At 31.7% G+C, this 19,372-nt stretch overlaps 1 protein-coding gene and 2 non-coding genes across 16 annotated transcripts in view; all 3 read right to left on the reverse strand.

The window, feature by feature from the left end:
- Positions 1-19,372, reverse strand: part of LOC120356820 (dipeptidyl aminopeptidase-like protein 6) — a 528,524-nt gene that overhangs the window by 453,979 nt on the left and 55,173 nt on the right. The window contains exons 1-2 of one of the 14 annotated variants that reach the window (XM_039447192.1): positions 7,788-8,460; positions 5,421-5,669 (exon numbers count right to left, since the gene is read on the reverse strand). The exons of 8 other annotated variants lie outside the window; for them this stretch is intronic. In XM_039447192.1, the coding sequence (XP_039303126.1) occupies positions 5,421-5,477 (57 nt within the window). In that variant the 5' untranslated portion in view covers positions 5,478-5,669; positions 7,788-8,460. Of the gene's footprint in view, positions 1-5,420; positions 5,670-7,787; positions 8,461-19,372 lie in introns of those variants that run through there. 5 more of the 14 variants (XM_039447194.1, XM_039447193.1, XM_039447200.1 and 2 more) reach the window with 5 other exon arrangements.
- LOC113003287 lies at positions 4,660-4,780 on the reverse strand. The gene has a single exon (XR_003268378.1). It is a non-coding gene; the product is annotated as a U5 spliceosomal RNA (small nuclear RNA).
- On the reverse strand, positions 14,874-14,994 carry LOC113003288. The gene has a single exon (XR_003268379.1). It is a non-coding gene; the product is annotated as a U5 spliceosomal RNA (small nuclear RNA).

Genomic DNA, 19,372 nt, shown 5'->3' on the forward strand with positions numbered 1-19,372 from the left:
TATTTTTACGTAAATCTTTATGTAAATTTTTATTTTTTACGTAAATTTTATATTTTTTAATTATTATTAAAAATACATTTGTGCATACATTTCAACCTTCTTCAGACCATCTTCAGTAAAATCAAATCAATCTCTCAATATACATCGTTATTTTATTCGCTTTAATTTAGTTCCTTGTTCGGTGACTATTACCAATTGCCCGATTGCAAGAAATCCACAAGCTCTGTTTTTGTTATTGAATTTAATTAATGATTGAAGTTTTCAAGAGTCAGTTATTAGGCTATTATTTTTATTTTTTTTAATTAATTTAAAGATTAAAATATTGATTTTTTAAAATAATTCTTTAAAAAAAAACATCGATACGTTACATAAAAATGTTTGTTACATAAAAATGTAAAAATGCTTAAATTATAATAAATATTTGTACTTTGGAATAATTAAGCTTTCGTATTTTTATATATTAAAGGAATCAATAATGAGAAAACGGAGTAAATATAACTTCTATTTTTTTCAATAAGAGAAGATTCCGTATGCATCTTGTGGCAATTAATAATTCATACAAAATTATAACAATTCGGCATGCAAATAGCAATTTAGACAACAATTTGTGCCAGGCACATTTGCGTGATCTGCCATTACAACATCCCAATGCGCAATTGTATCCTGTACTTAATCTTAATTAATCGCGGGTATTAGGGCGTACGTGAGGTTAGATCTCTGTGCTGTTGTGCAGTTCATCAATGAAATGTGCCATTCTCCGAACCGTTTGTTCGCGGAACGGAACTTCGGATCCGCATCCGGTCCTTCCACGGTGACTCCGGAGCACTTTGCTAGATTAGAATAAACCGATGCCATCGACGTCTTTATTCGTAGCCACCTAAAACTGTCGACCCTCCTTCGCGCCAAGATATATATTTATGACCACGGCGTTACAGATTCTATAGTAAATGGCATTGCTTAAACCTTGATCATAATGTACGGCGAACGTTGCAGCGCATTGATACATCGCCGGACGATTACTTATTCATACGTGATTTAAATGAGCATAATGTAGAGTATGATTGAATAGTATAAATCAGAAATGCCACTATCATTAATGCACTGAGGGAAAATATTACTAAATTTTAATAAATATTTGTTTAAATAGTTGCAATGAAATATTTGCTAAATGTAAATAAATATATATTTAGTACAAAAATCTTTAATTTAATTCAACTATCACTTTTTTATTTAAATAAGTAATATTTACTTAAAATAAACTTCTGTATATAAAGAAAATGTACATTTAAATTAAGTAAATATTCAACTCATTTCAAATTTTTCATAATTTCATATATCCGTAAATCTATCATAAATTTTTCATAAGCATCAAATTCATTCAAAATACATTCTGCACCCTAGAAATTTATTGCTTTAATTAAAAAGTTTAAGTTAAAACAAAATTTAATTTGCTTATTATTCTGACTTTTCTTCGATGTAATTTTATAATATTCTTCGAAAAAATATAAATTTATTTTTTCAGATTTACGATGATAAATTTCCCTAAAATTCGTGGTAAGTATACTTTAAAATAATTATCAAGAAAATATTTTTAAAGATAATCGTTACTTACGAGAAGAAGAAAAAATTTGAGTAAACGCTTTTCTTAGCAATTGATATTTTTTTGCAATTATTTTTAAATCAAATTAATATTATCGAATCTGTTTACATCTAAAGAATTCTGTATGAAGCGTAAAGTCTATTAACTTCTAGAGAGAAAAATGCATGATGCAACATCATTATTCGAATAAGAATTATATGTACAATAATTATTAAAATATTGCGTAAACAAAAAATATGTTTATTGTAATTAATAATCTCTTTTAAACATTTCACAATTAAAATAAAAGCTATTCCACGCGTTAAATAATTTGAGTCTCTCGTGAATTTCGCAAAGCTCCAAACGGTTTTCAGAAAACAAGTGACAATTACGTTAACGCAATAATCCCAAATATTTGCGTGTGCCCGCGTACATCACGTGCTATATCTATATTGCTTATGGATTAAGCGAAATATATGGCGGTGAAACAGACGCTATTGCCGATGCATAGGTAGCGCGATAGTTCTCATGAGCGAATTGCTTGAATGCTTCGAGTTCCTGCAAGGCGGGGCCGATACGTGGAATTCGGTTACAGCGATACCTTAATGGCGCAGCAGGGCCCTATACTCCGAATGTATTCTAATATACACGTATAAGTGGTTAACGCATTGCCGAACTACAAGTTGAATTTTGATTCACTGGTGATCCGCGCACAAATCGACTCGCGGGGCAATTGATCGTGTCGGCATTTCTCTACGCTCTCGCATAATGGAGATTCCATCCACGAGATATTTCACGCCAATAACATTTACGCTGCTCGTCTTACCGTGCCATGCCGTAAAAAGCGCCACGCGAAATGCACGGAAGATTAATTCGCATTATCGGTACGTAACGCGCGTCGCGAATGGAAATTCCTGTTAAAAGCGACAGGAAGCGTCAAGAAACGTTTTCCCGATGTAGCGCAATTGCGTCTTCTTCCGATATGCAATGAATTAATTCGACAGTTAATCAAGTTTGTTTAGTACTTGTTAGTTCGAATTTACTTAAAAAATATCACACAGCAAATACATTCAGCATGTGGATACATTATGCAATTAATATAAAAGACTGCTTTGAAAATGTGCAAAAAACTGGATTAAACGGAATGTTCTTCTCTTAATAAACACATTTAAAAATAAAAAAATAGTTTTAAAAGACATATTTATTCTTAATGCATATGTTTTTTTCATTTTCCGATTCCTTACGGTACGGGCCATTTCATGTTCTGTCACATAAATTTTTATCACTCCTTTAAATATATAAAAATTATTAAAAGTGACTTTTATATGACTTTAATATCTTTAAAAATATTTATAATTGTTAATTAACCCTTTGTGATCGCGCAGAATCAATTTAACTCCTAAAACAGTTTGAGGCTCTCCAAGTTTAATTTTTTATCAAAAAAGAAAATTATAATTTTGTTCAAGTAAAATTTTTTTTTTTTAATGTTTAACTTTGTGATATTCTTTTTGATATTTTACAAATAAAATCTTTGTAAAACCGTTGTATTTCTATGTTCTACTATGTTTAAACTATGTTTAATTTTTTTCATTTTAAAAAACAAAAACTGCACTGAGAGAAAAGTTACTAAATTATAATAAATATATTTATTTAAATAGTACTAATAAAAAATTTTTATTAAATGTAAATATATACTTATTTAATACAAGAACACTAATTCAATTTAAATATCATTTTTTCTTATAGAATAAATATGTGCCTAAGTAAATATTTCATTAGTACTTTATTCGAATAAATATTTATTAAAATTCAGAAACTTTTTCTTTCAGTACGTGAATACCGCAACCGGTTTAATACACTGGAGTCATTTTGACTCTGTCCTAATGTGATCCATTACGGAACTTTCAAGAGGTGTAACCACAAAAGATTTAAAAATTGTATACAAATGTTAAAATTATGGCTAAAAATATATTTTAAAGAAAAGAAATACGGAGGACATAAATATCTTGAAGTGTGCATAAGTGTTAAATGTAAGGATAATAATACAAACGCAACTTAATAAATCAAATTTATCCACGAAACGTTAATTATTAACACGTAGATAACAAAAAGTATACAAACCCATCAGGAACTGCTTATTGTTTATTTGATAATAGCGTACTAATGCGCGTAAACGCGATGCGCATTGCGGGGACGAAAACTATGCTTTTAAGTAAGAACACTCGTTAACGAGCTCGTTAGCGCGTCGGAGGAGTCTAAACAAAGAGATAGAGCAAGCAGTTGAGAGCATTGATAACGATATCTCAAACAAAAAAAAGAACTCGCGACTATTCTGTGCCAACGGAGCAGAAGTCGCATGAACAACAGAAAGTTTCAGCAAACTTATTAGTTAAATTATCACGCTGGGTGTTGCACATATTTCTCGTACTTTATCATTATGTAATTAACATTAGAAAAGTGTACGTGTATGTGTGCGTGCGTGCGTGCGTGCGTGCGTGCGTGCGTGCGTGTGTACACATACACACACAAATATATGTATTTGTGTGTACACATACACACACAAATATATGTATTTATTTATATATTATATATATATATTTTTTTTTTTATTTTTTTTTTATATTTAGCGTATTTGCTTTAGGATTTTTTAAAGTAAAGTTTAAAGTTATAATTCAGGAAAGAATTATTAGAAACATTGTTGGTTACTCGGTCGCAATGAGTGGGGCGGGCCAAGGTAGATCCTATTATTTATATCTTGACTGTTACGCTCATATCATTTTAATCGCTACTGTAGACGTGTGATTTACAAAACTGTTTATCGCGATCTGTAATTGCGATATATGTATATCGCATTTTGATTTTATTTTATATTGCAAAAACCATTTAGAGTTATACAATTTTACTCAATTTAAAACATTGATAAATTAAAATAAATAAAAAATTGCAATTCATTTTAATTTAACAGAATTGTAATTATAATTTCTAAAGGTAGGAATAGAAAAGGAGACTACTCCTCATAGATAGAGAAATATTTGTCCTCACAATAAGACCTAAAAAATTTTTGTTTATAGTTAATTTATAACCCAACGTAAGTTGGGTACGCAAAAAATTAGTCTATAGACTCATCAGTTGTTCCCCTCCACGGAAATCTTTAGTAAAAGGCGAAAGATTTATGCGTGATTTGAAGGGAAACCAGAGTACTGAAACCTGCTTGATACGTGCCTCTTATAGTATATAGTGATGAATCTTGTTTACAAGGAATCGAGCCATCTAGTGGTCACTGCAAGTGTTATCTAAGTTCGCACTTTAAAGTTCCAGCAGAATGCAGCACGTTGAGATATTCTTTTATTATAGAATTTAAATCATCCATTCTGTTCTTTAGAAAAATACACCAATATATATATATATATATATATATATATATATATATATATATATATATATGTATATATATATATATATATATATACACATATGTATATTATTATTATTATTATTATCAAAGTAACAATTTTTCATTCAAAACTTAACTCTTATGTGAGAAGTAGCACCTCCTTTATCTCTATAAACACGAGTATCTAAAGTCTGACCATTTTTTCATCTATTTAGAATGGTTAAAAAAAATCTCCAAAAATTTATGATTATACTTCCAAGTATAGAACAAATGTCTGTACTTCATTTTAGAAAAAATAAATAGTATAATTTAATTACCAAAGATTAAGTACATAAGTTAGATCGATTAAAAAACTCATGTTAATCGCGTTTGGGATCGTACGAATGAAAGACAACACGCAATTTATATGCTAAATTACCGGGCTCAAATAACGAAAAATCTATTCACCAGTTGATGCGCCCTCGTTGCTCCCTCGCCGATTGCTCCGGATGCCGTTAAATCCATGCCGCTAAATACCGAACATACTATCACTCACGCAGATACGTGTTTCGATCGAGAAATTCAACACTACGATCCGCTGGATTCGTCAAAAACCGCGAATCGATACTCGAATCGACGCGAAATACCGCGACAGAGGCATCAAAACAAAAAATGACGCATCGCACGAAAACGTTCGTACAATAAATCGTTCAGTTACTAGAAAAACAAAATAAACTAAAAAATTTTTTTAGTTTTTTTACGAAAAAAGAAACGGAATTTTTATTACTGATAGAATGGCATAAGGTTTTAATAACTCTTAATTGAAAAGAGAATTTTTTGTAAAAATATAAGAAGAATCCTCTCTCTAAAGTAAATTCCGACATTTTTTTTATTAGAAAAAATATTTTTGAGTTGGCTCTACAAAATTCCAAATTCTTTTATATGATGGTTATACACACAAAAATAAATAGAAAAAAAGCGATTTCATGCCAATAGCAAAAAAATTATTTAAACACATTACCAATTTTTAAAGATTAAAAAAGTTAATATTAGCGTGAAATCGTCCTTTGACTTCTTTATTTTTGTGCGTACTTTAATTGCGTACAAGAATGCGTACAGAATTTGTAATTCTGTAAAGTCAAGTTAAAATAAAACTATAATACTTTCTAATAATAAAATGCCAATAATTTGTTTCAGGATTTCAATAAATGAAGAGAGACAGTGAGAATTAATGACCTTCATCCTGTTCTGTTCTGCAATCGTTATTAAATTAAAATAGTTTTTAAAAGTATTGTTACAAAATTCTAATAATTAAAAATATTTTAATTGGAATTTTTTTCTAGGAAACTTTGTACTTTAAGCTGTGTCATTGTTGTGGCAACTGAACAAATAAATCGTAATTTCTAATTCCGGATAAATAAAATTCGATACACACGAGGAACATCTCTGTAAAATTGGCCTCACTTTTTAAAAATTTAGAAAAAATAAGCACAATTTTGATTGCCCTTCGAAAAGTTCTTGAGTACTCGATTTTAAAAAGAGTTCAATTAAAATGATAAAACCAGGATTAATAGTACATTTTAATATACATGGATTATTTACATACACTAACAGAAAAAATCGTTTTTAATGAAAATTATACATTTTTTTAAAATTATGTATTTTGATGAAAGCGTTTATTTGTTCTGTTTAAGTAAAAGTATTTACTTTTAAGTAAATAATTTTGTATTTTTACATTTTTTTACATTTAAATAATGATTTTACAAATAAACTAATAATATAATTAAACAGATTAAATTGTTTTCTTAGATTAAAGCGCCCGATTATCTTAAATTTAAAAATAGTCTAATAGCAAATATTTTTCTAGAATTGCATGAAAAAATTACTTGAATAAAAATTATTTTATTTTAATCAGATAAATATTTTAATCAAGAAGTTTTTAACTTGACTACAAGTAAATAAGCAATTAGGAGCAATCAAATAAATAATTTTTTTATGTTAAGTACAATTTTTTTGTTGTAAGATATTTTTTCTCTTATTATATGATTTACGTTATATTTACGCGAATCGTTTTTATATAAAGATTGCATTCAATGAAAATTATTATAAATTGGCTAACATAATACAGAAAAAAGTAATTTAAATAATAAAATTTTAATACATTTGATTTTAATATTAATAAAATGAAAATATATATAAAAAATATAAAACAAAAATATAATTTTCACTATTTCCAATGAAATCTAAATCTTCTATGATCCATAGAATAATATTTACATAGATGATATAGAAAACACAGTTTACGTAGTTTACACTGTGTTTGATATATACATTGAGAAAAAAAAGTTGTTAACTCAACTAAATTCTTAAATTTAATTAAATTTCTTTAGTTCAAGTACATATTTAATCGAATCAAAACATTTAATCAAATTATCAGCTTTTTTCAGCATATTTGTAATGTAGATCATTTATATTACATTATTATTTTACGCGTAAAGGCCTAACCTATTAAAAAGGGAGGACAATTTTACGATTCTACACCAAGGAACTATTTTCATGAAGTGGCAACTTCACTGCCCTCGCGGCGCTCGCAATGCGACGCGAGGCGACGCGAGGCGATGTTCGTCTCGATCGCGGAAATGAGAAATGATATCTCAAGAAGCAATATATAGCTGTGCCGGTTGTGCATCGAGAACCGCTTTGATCTTGATTAATCCGAAAGTCCGTTCGATGCTCTGCGTCGAAAGCCTATTCTACATAGCCGTAACGTAAAGCCATAAGCCATTAATGCGCTTTCAAGGTAAAAGCTAATTAGTATAATAGAAATAAACGTACAACTGCGGCTTACGACCTTGTCTGACGACTATCGCGGAATAAGCAAGCTACAGTCACCTCTTGCACAATTCGACACCCGATCCACGCGATATATATATATAGTTCGAGAAACAAACGGAGCGACTTCCCCTGCGGAGACACCACGACACGTTGCGTGTTGCGACTGGCAATGAAACGCGACCGCGTGTCAGTCAAAACAAACTACACCACCACCGCGTGACCCCTACCACCGCGGCCGAGCATCAACAACGATGACACGCGCGCTATCTTTTTCCCAGTCATAATTTCAAGCTCCGGTTAGAGAACCGCCGTAAGATAAGAGGAATAAACGTCGCTTGTCCGCAGCGGCAGTTTCACCGCCCGCGGAACGAGACTGACGAGAGTGACGCGTCCCTTAAAGTTCTTTCCCATCGCGAACGCTCGAAAAGAGGAGCAGCGAATGATCACTCCGTACTTCGATTGATTCGAAAATCTATTCGACGTAGCCAATACTCGATTGCACAATGCTCGATCCGACACTCCCGCGACACCCGTTCACGCGCGAGGATCGTCGAAAAATACGGAGAGGCGGTCACATTGAGATTCTTCGAACTGAAGTGAGACCGAGTCTACGAGACAATACCGCGCGAGTAAATAACAAGTAAATAATATAGGTTACTCACCCTCCTCCGCGGCCGCCTTGCCCGTAGCCGACCGACGGCGACGCTGCGACGCTGAGCAAACCTCCGCTGCTCCTTCCCTCGGAATCCTTCGCAACGCTGCTTCACACATGATCTCACACGCGCGCGTTTATTGCCAAAACGCAACGAATAGCGGATCAATCGCGTAGGCCGTACGTGATTCTCAGTTAAAGACCGATTCGAGAGCGTTTCGCTGCGCTGCGTCTCCGTGGCGTTCCGCTGGCGGGAAAGAGCGCCGGTAGCTGATGACGTCATCGTCACTATCGCAACTTCGATTTATCGCGCGAGTCGAGCGAGGGTTAAGAAACCGAAATCGAGACGACTAATCGAGATGGCTTCCGTGCAGTGTATGTACGCGCGCAAGGTGTTTACGGGCGCTGTAAAGGTTGCAGCACAGGCTTTTGCATAGCTGCATAACTGTATGCATAAGAAAGTTGATTGGTCCGTTAGCACATGCATAAGGAAATGGATCAATTTCTTTATGCATACGGTTATGCAGCTATGCAAAAGCCTGTGTCGCGGCCTTAACGCTCGCTAATGCATGCATATACATATAGAAAGTAAAGATCAATCGCGTCGATTCGGCATCTTAACTCTAGCGGCATCTTGACTCGCGTCGTGTCGCGGCGGTAAATCGGAGTGAAGTTGTCAACGTCGTCCGCTATCGAAGCTCTTTCCCGCTAACGGAACGCCACGGAGACGCAGCGCAGCGGAGCGCTCTCGAATCGCGTTTAATCGGGAATCACTTGCGGCTTGCGCAATTGATCCTCTATTCGTTGCGTTTCGGTAATAAACGCGCGCGTGTGAGATCGTGCGTAAGAACTGTGGAGGAGCAGCAGAGGCTTAGTTGGCATCGGGCAGCTCGACCGGGGAGAGAGGTGAATAACCTATCATTTATTTACGATGGGGTGACTAATGTAATCGTGGGACAGTGTCTCCGAAATCATTCACGAAATCTTTATGAAATTCTTATATATGATAAAATCATGTATGACTATTATAAAATTGGATAAAATCAGTCATCACAAAAGCTTTTGGCTTTTGTTATCAATTTTTCATGTTGTCTTTTAAAAGAAGGTTATCAAAAACTTTTATGACACTTTTATTAAAAAACATCTTTTATCAATTATGTATAATAATATATTTCTTTGGTGCGTAGAACCTTTAAAAAGAGAATTGATAAAATGTTTCAATAAATTAAATATGATATTTTATCAATTAACTGATCAGTTCAAATTAATATTCATTTCTACAAATGTTGATTAACTTTAATTCAGGTTTAACTAATTGTTTACTTTTTTTTAATTCTTAGAATCTCACGTATTTCAATTAGCTTAACCGACTAATTAAATTTATGAATTGTTAATTACAAAATTTAATACAAATTTTTAACCTAATTTTTAAATTGAAGTTTGATAAAAATTAAATTATTTTAATTAAGAAATTACTTAATTATTGATTGAAAACATTATATTTTATACAATTAAATTATAATTAGCTATTTATAGATTTAATCTACTCGGAAATAGTGAAACTTTTCCTTAAATTAGAAAAAAATAAAAAGTAAGTCAAAGAGAGATGGCCGGTATTTATATAGGTAGTCCTAAAAAATTTTCAATCTTTGATTAAAAGCGTAATTAATTATAGATCCATTCATACATTTATTCATATTTTTCTTTCAATTAGAGATTGAAAATTATTTATTTCTGTGAATATCAGCTTAAAATTACTTTATTTATAATTAATGACTAGTAATTAATGTAAATGTGAAATTTCTCTCTCAAATATATAATATATATTCTTCTCATAAAAAAGATAATATAAGTAAATGTATGCAATTACGTGAATAGTTCGTGTCGCGAAGTATCCTTCCCCAACGATTTCATAGTGGTTTCAATGCGAAATTTAAGATTATGATGATTGGGTAAAAACCCAATGCGAATTTCAATACCTGTGTAAAGAAAATGAACAGCAAGTGAAATCCTATCATAATTATCGTATCTTAATTAATCCATAAATTTATTCAGTATTTATTCTTATTGCTCGATTTTATTACCTCAACGATTCAACTCTGTCAATACTCATTAAAAAATAAAACACGATTTCATCTTTCAAGATGACGCAACGGCGAGACTTCCAATAATGTTAGTCAAAACTAATATTCGGAAATCAGGTGTTTGTGTAGTTCGGACAGTCCAAACTTCAAGATTGAACGTCAAATAATCTGAATAAATGTCAAACAGTCAGAAGCAAAAGTTACTTGTGATGTTTCATTTTTTATATTTACTGGCTATAAAACAATTTGACTATGATGACAAAATATATATTTTTGTAAAATATATCTTATTTTTCTTATTAATTGGTTTATTTGCAAGAAGTAAAAAAAATGTTATTTTACCATTAGTTAAATGATGATTTATTGACAAATAATCTTTAAGTATTTTTACTTAAAGTATTATTACATAAATTCGACAGGAATACAGGCAGAGAAAGCAAAGATAAAAATAAAATATTATCGAATAATGGAATCAGATCGAATACCAGAACACGAAAAGAAAAAAAGATTAATTTTTTTAACATATATAATAAATAAAAAATTTGCGTTCGCATAATTCTCTCGTCAAAATTCTATTTGAAATTATTACAAGGTTTCGGATACATATCGTGTTAAAAATTTCCTCGTTAAATTCTGTTTTTGCAAGCTAATCGTGTTGAGGCGGTTCTCAAAAGAACATATCAAGTTTAACGATTGCCACTTCTCTGACAGGCAGATTTAGCCTGAATTTTGGAGATCTCAAGTGAGCGTGCATATTGTAAGCGAACTTACGCAACCAGTCTGATTAAAGCTATCCGATCGCGCCAAATAGTAATAAATCCGCTACGTTGCTCCGATGTAACACGGGGAAAATCAAGCGCTGTCGTTTGGTGTTCGACAGCCGGATCACGTTCCAACCGCGTGGCGTGCGCGAATGCGCTCCGAAGTTCCACGCGTTGCTCACATCAAAGACTTGCATCTCGCGGACAAAACCAAGATTTTTTAAATAAATCGAGACCATCAGTGCGCGTGCAATTCAACAATCTGTGCAGTTTCTGAGCCTCTAACGCTCTCCCGTCTCAATCTCTCATTCTTTCTTTCGCTTTCTCTTTCTCTCCCACGCTTACTGCTGCTCACTCAGAATACTCATTTCTCTCAACCACATTAAGTATACGTGCCTTTCTTCCGTATTAACACCCCGCGCTCTCACGGAGCAGGTTTAGCTGTGCATTCATCCGAACTGGAGTCTACGGAACTCGATTCGTGAACAGTATTACAAGGACACTTGCGAGTGCATAATATAAATATAGCTTCAATCGGTGATAGAAAATACACAAAAAAAATGTAGACGTAATGGGACAGCAATCAATGGCTACAGAAGATACCGCAAGTGCAAGCGTTGATTGTTAACAGTCGGATCCAAGTTCATGAGTCACGGAATATGCAAAAGTTTTCACGTCATCTTTCTAACTTGGTACGGCGATATTTTACATCAAATACAAAGGGCTATGCAAAATGTAATAAGTGTGAAAATCATTACGATCCACTCGTGTACAATTTGCAAAAGCACCTTATAAATGATCGTAGAGAAACAATAAAAGCAATAAAAAAAGAAATTGAAGGTAATAAATTAGACCCATATTTCACATTTAACGTGAAAAAAATATCGCATCGGGCAAAATGTATTGCTAATAATAAAAGCTGCAATCAATATATTTTATCAATATATTTGATGGAATAAATCGCTTACGAGATTATTTGCGCATCTGTCATACTAATATAAATATAGACACAAGAGTTTCTCAACATGTACAAAGAAACGGCACAGATGTAATGATGCAATAACCCGTAACTGAAGAGGGCAACACAAATACGAACGTTGACAATTGTCGATTGCCTGGTGAATGTTTACACAGAGTAGAAAGTAAAAATAGTAATTTCGATAAATATTGCAAATATATCATCTTGTAAGTCGCTTAGATACAATTAAATATAAAATCATCATCAAAAATTGCAAAATATCAAAAACTAAATATTCAATGCTTGTTTATTAAAAAAGTTACAAAAGTTTATTTAGATATTGTGCTATATTTGATAAATTAAATGTATGTTTGCAAAAACATATATTTATTAAGATTAAATAATCCTTGTTAGTAATATTTATATCAAAATTATAGTTCTAATTTATTATCACTTCTCTGTTGTCTTGTGTAAATATTCATGATTGAGAAATTCCATATTTGATCGAGTACTAATTCAAATAGTATTTGACACTAGATAATAAATTTAACTGAGACTTCAATAATTAGAATTCAAGTTTTCAGACCATTAATAAAAAAAAATGTATATTTTTAGGAGAGGCATCTACGTCTCCTTGTAAAATGTGTTATATTTATAAATTGTGGGACTAGCGCTCTTGACGTCTATCTGCTCGCTTTATTGTGTAATTGGACATATAAAACGATGAGCTAACGTTAACTTGTTATAATTATAATACAAGAGAAACAACAAAGACATCAGAGACATAGATTCTAATTTTTAAATTTTAAAACAACGGAGCACCATGAACGTATCAAGGATCAATAACAGAAGCAACTCTAAGATATGAAACATGTTATTTTTATAAATTAAACTAGCGCTCTTAACGGCTACTTTCTCGCTTTTGTTTGTCACTATTGTGTATGTAAAGCGATTTAATGAACTCTAAACATTGACTTTTTAAAATTATAACACTTATTAAATGTACTTAATAAATATTTTAATATAAACTATTATTTAAATTTTGTTATGTAAATGTAATCATTCTATAACGTATCTCTGCGAATTACTACTGCGAATAAATGTAAAAGTAATACTTGAATAATATATACAATATTTATATTAGATTTAGAACAATAAATATTCACATTTTTGACAAAATTAAGGCTGTAAAGTAATCTCAATGTTAGTATAAATACTGATTCTATAAATTTGTTAATTCGTGTTTTGTCTTTTCACTTTACAAAAAAATAGACAAAAAATATAATAATTACTAATACAAATTTTATATGTACAAACTTCTAAAGCTTCAAACAATACGTTATAAAATTTTAAATTCTTAAATACATTTTATATATATTTTCATTACAATATTTTTTTAAACATTTTTATTTATTTTATTTATAAATTATTTCTATATCAATTGTATAGTGGTTTTGAATGTATAATACAATATTATTAATATTTAATCAAATTTAAGTTTAAATTATAATAATTTCGAATTTGAAAAGACGTTAAAAAGATTCAAACCATTTGACGTTTGATCTTGAAGTTCAGACTGTCGAGACTATTCAAATATCTAATTTCCGAGCACTAGTTTTGACAAACATCGTCAAAAGTCTTGCCGTCATCTCGAAAGTCGACAGTTAAAATCGTGTTTTGCATTATTCGATGGATTTAAAATATAGACGAGTATTAAGAGGATCAAATTGTCAAGCAATCGAACAATAAGAACTTTATGGATTAATTAAGATACGATAATTATGATATGATAGGATTTTGTTTGCTGTTCATTCTCAGTATACGGGTTTGCATCGAGTAAGATATCTGGCGTCAAAAGCATTATGAAATTGTTGCTGTGTAAATGTATTGTGGTCGTATTATTTGTATCGTATTTCTTACAAAAAATATGAGTTTATTATAATGAGAAGTGTAATGCAAATTATCGACATCTTTTTATTCGAAAATATCTTTGAACTTTCATGAAATTCCAAATTCTTTTACATAATTAAAATACATATAAAATTGATAAAGACTAAGATTTTATGTTAATAATGAAAATTTTTATTTTGCAACATTTTTAATTTATTAAAAAATTTTTCATTATTAGTGTGAAATCTAAAAGTTCTTTAGCTGTTAGATTTACGAAGAAGAATTAGACCGTGTATCCTTTTGTATTACATTTATTATAACAAGAAGGATGGAAATTAATTACATCATCACGCAGAATGACTTTTTTCATAATAACAAAAACAAAAAAGTGATTATTGTAAAAAGAAAAATGCGCCTTGCGGATATGTCGCGATGTCATCGACATCTGACATTACATATAATAGATCGGTTTGTAGATTAATAACGCGTACTTCTACATTGGACCTTTTTATTTTTGTGCATACTTTAATTGTATAAAAAAAGTATTTAGTAAAGTTAATTAAAAAAATATTTTTTATTAAAAAATTTTTGATGATTTGCTTTAGGATTCCCTCAAACAAAATTATAATTATAATTTCTGAAGGTAGAATAGAAAAGGTTTTAAGAGACTACTTCTCATAGAGAGAGAAGTATTTGCCTTCAGAATAAAACCTGAAAAATTTTTGTTTGTATTTGATTTATGACCCAACTTACGTTGGGTACGCAAAAAATTAGTCTATAGACTCATCAGTTGTTCCCCTCCACGGAAATCTTTAGTAAAAGGCGAAAGATTTATGCGTGTATTGAAGGGAAACCAGAGTGCCGAAGTACCCCTGATACGTGCCTTTTATAGCATATAGTGGTGAATCTTGTTTACGAAGATTCGTGCCATCTAGTGGTCACTGAGAGTATTATCTAAGTTCGTACTTTATTAAAGTCCCAGACTGGAAAGACATTTTGCTTTGTAGCAACGGCAGGCCGCATATTGCTCCTTGTACTCAACAAAAGATTTTTAACTTGAGAGGTTCTTTCGCACGTAACGTATTCACCTAACCTGACTTTTAATTGACACATCCGCATTATTATTTATTCCGATCAATGCAGCATTCTTTACCTAATGCTTTCGAGAAAATAAATGCCAGTCATTATCGCGACTAAATATCATAACAAAAATGTATTAATAATTTCAAAATTCTTATTTTAAATTTAATTAAAATAGATGTAATAATTAAAAAAAAAAAATTAAAGTTTAATTCAAAATGGATTTATATACGGCAGCAAGTTCACTATGCTCACGACGCAAGGTATTCTCTCTTGTCGTAAAACAGTATATCGCAGAAGACTAATAAACGCCGTAACAAGTATCATAATTAATCCAATTATCCACTCGATATTTCGGATGCTCAATTGCTTAGAGCGCGATTTGGATATTCCTGATATTCGTATGCAAAATTTGGCAAAAAATAGCAAATTCTACAAAATTTTTTAACATGATGGTCATCGAAACAATGAATTAATATAAACATACACGGCAGCTAATTCTGATAACGCAAAATAATTTTTAACAATCAAAATTAAATCCAATATACAAAAAATGTGATATGTATTTCGATAATATTACTGCATTCGAGATACTCTTTTGTAAATCCGTATCTTAATTAATGCAAAAATCCATTCAATATTTTCAATGCTTAATCGCTTGTTACTTATTTGCGTATTCCTATCTGCACGCGAGAGAATTTCAGTAAAAAATTCAGTAAAAATAAACAAAAATGTCTTTACACAATATCATTAAAATTATTTAACTCAATTATATAAGATGCACTTTAAAAAATGTCAAAATGAACAAAAAGTTACTTGTGATTTTTCTTTTTCGATATTTATTGGTTATAAAAAAATTCAACTGTGATGACGAAATATGCATTTCTATCAAATATGTCTCATTTTTCTTATTAATTGGTTTATATGCTAAAAATAAAACTTTATTCAAATAAGAATTTATTTCAGTAAAATAAAAATTATAACTTACAAATAAATTCTTAAGTATTTTTTTCTATGTAATTACATACTTGTAAACGCGATAGGAATACAGGCAGATAGAAACAAGGCAAGGTAAAAATATCTTCGAATCGTGGGATTGAATTATATCGGTAAATCGCGAAATGCTGCGATTACGTTTGCAATAAAGGAACTAAAAAAAATGGTAAAAGAACTTAATCCAACATTCAAGTTAATCGATCTGCATTGATAAAAACAGCGTACAGCCTTGCGCATTACAATCATATGCTGCTATAATTATGCTATTGTAAAACGATCCTTGTAGAGTAAATATAAAGTTTAGTAAATAATACATAGAAAGACCTATAACGGAGTTCAGTCATGAGTAAGTTTGTCAAAATCCCCCAAGAAAAAGTAATATATATAAATTACTCTTAGTAGAGAGAGTTATAGGTTTCTAATCAAACCCCTAAAAAAAAATTAATGAGTTTAGTCGTGCACGGTTATCACATTTATCGGAAGAAACAGGCTATACATGCTGGCATCATTATTTTAACTGAAACAAGTGAGTTCAGTATGTATAACATGTATAATTGTATCATCATTCCAGAAGAATATTATGGCACACCATGACATCATTACCATGACCGCCTCTTGCCAGAAGCGTGATGACCCCTCGGCGTATGTCTGTAATATGAGCTTTTTAACAGTTTATACAGAAATACGGCACCTGCTGTTTTAACTCCGGTTCAGAACGACCTATTTAGAAGAGCTTTTATGTTGCGCAAGATACTCTCAGTAGTTCGCTATTGTCTTCCAAGAGATAGCGATCGAATAAAATCCGAAGTTTCTGCTTGGATTCGAACTCGGGTCTTCGGTACAGTGAGAAGACCCCGCACAATACTGCGCTACCATCGCACACATATTCGATCCTAATTCTATTTATTTTTACGTACGATTCATTTTACGTGTAACAATCGAGATAATTGGTGAGATTAAAATTTAAAGTACTTACATAATAATCAAGTCGCGGAAAATCGTTGAATTAGAATTTAGATATCTCTTCGTCACGGTTTTCAAAAATTCTCTGTATCGATCTACATGGTTAACGTTCATAAAAATGGATTCGGAAACAAAGAAAATGATATTCGGGGCTTGTAAATTAATCCGTTAACTTCGATAGACCGGGATATAAACACAACTCGACTGGTCTCAATTAGTTGACACAACACACGCTACCATTCGAGCAGGTGAGCAGCGGCGCGATCTGCTCCACGTACCATCGCGTTATCAATCCTCGTAATTCGATCATTCCGATCAATTAACAACCCACGCGTTTAGCAGACTCCTTCGCTTAATGATATGCGAGCATCGATACGCGAAGGTCGTTTACAGAAACGACATTACTTCGTGCGTTGCACGTATCTCTTTGTGAAAATTGAGACGATAGAATACGAGACTTCCCGAATTACTGTTCGATAATGTTTGCTCTCCTCGTAATGATTTTCTTTTATTATAACAATGCTAATATTGAAACAATCTTGCGCTTTGATTTTCTCGCCGCGATTTCTTGTACTTATTGTTAGATTTAATGTCTCTAGATTTAATGTCTCTATCGTGAACGCGGAATCCATGATCGATTGAGTGAGTCAACTATTGGAACACGGAATGTTATTTATTAATAATATTTCGTATAATTTAGAACCTCGCGTAAGGGAAGGGTGTTACACAAAGCGCGATTGTTGTTTTCTGGTAATTAATACGCTTGCGAATATAATTAATTTACTGTGTTTACGCAGACCCACGTTTGAATATAACGCTAACGAAACATAAGAGGGGGAGAAAGAGACGTGGGGGGCACCGGGAATCAGAGAAAAGCAACGATAAGGTAAATTATTTAAATCATTATCAGATAATCATTCAAATATTTATACATTCTCTTTACATTCTCATTATTAAAAATTAAAATAATGCGAGGAAATGTGTTCCTGTTTGATAACTACACGCAATAATTAATAGTAGAAGAAAGACGGTGGTTATGGAATATATCTGGTAGAATTTAAACAGATTAATTAAACCATACCTAGTTTAAAAATAAGCATTTAACAATTGGAACCAAAGATGCATTTATAACATTTATATCATGTAAGATAAAAATAATTTTTGTTGTGCTACTTTCTTACTTAAATATTTAATGAATACATATTTGATTTTAAGCTGTACTTACAATTTCGCGATTAAAAATTTAATTATACATTGCGTTGCGATTCAAGAAAAAAATCGCGATTAATTTAACGCGTGCCGTGGATTTGTTTTGATCAGCGCGGTTGCATCGACATTAACCACGCGTTACTTCACTCTGTGTCGGCATTCACTTCGTATTTTTCCGAGAAAGAGAGCAAAAAACATTATTCTTTGAAAGAGAGTGTTCACGCTAGCTCACGCGATCGAGTGTCGGGAGTCAAGTGCCGTAATTTAAGTGAAAGACAATTAAGAATTAACAGGTCTCTTCGACATATTTGCAATTGCCGCGCATTCTGTCGCATGAACTTATCACGCGAACTGTATGACGTCGGCAAGAATATCCATCTCGTCCCATCCATTCTCGTTCGTCTGAATCGCGTCGTGCACGAGCATTAAAGATCTCAACTCGGAATATCCGACGGTATAATTTTAGCCTTCATTCTCAACTTGAGCTCTTGGGAGATAGGGATTTATTTTTACGTTTCTCCGCGCGTTTTGCACCTTACGCATTTATAATTTTTATATTCTTTTTCTCAACAAATCTCATATCTGTTTCATCTTGATTCTGTTTCGCTGCACAAAATTATACAAAGTCCATATACGCTTTTAAGGACAAAATCTAGAGATAATTTTTCCTACCGCAATGATAAAATGCTAATACAGAATCAAAAGAGACAAACAAGACAAATAAGAAAACCGAAAATCGTAATCCAAAAGTTACATAAGTCGGTTAAGTGCAGAAAGTACAAGAGCACGGGCAAAGGGAACAGATGTTCTGACGCATCATAAAACGACGTTGCATACGGCTTAAAGTTGTCTCCGCGAAGTTCGAATCTGTCGTGCTTTAAATGCAAGTTAACCTTTAGTATGTCATTTAATCATCAGGAATGTGTCGAGCTGCACATAAGTTTATTTACGCTACATAGACGTAATAAGAAATAAGAAACAAAAACATATCA

The sequence above is a fragment of the Solenopsis invicta genome, chromosome 3, assembly GCF_016802725.1.
Source record: "Solenopsis invicta isolate M01_SB chromosome 3, UNIL_Sinv_3.0, whole genome shotgun sequence".
Lineage (NCBI taxonomy): Eukaryota > Metazoa > Arthropoda > Insecta > Hymenoptera > Formicidae > Solenopsis > Solenopsis invicta.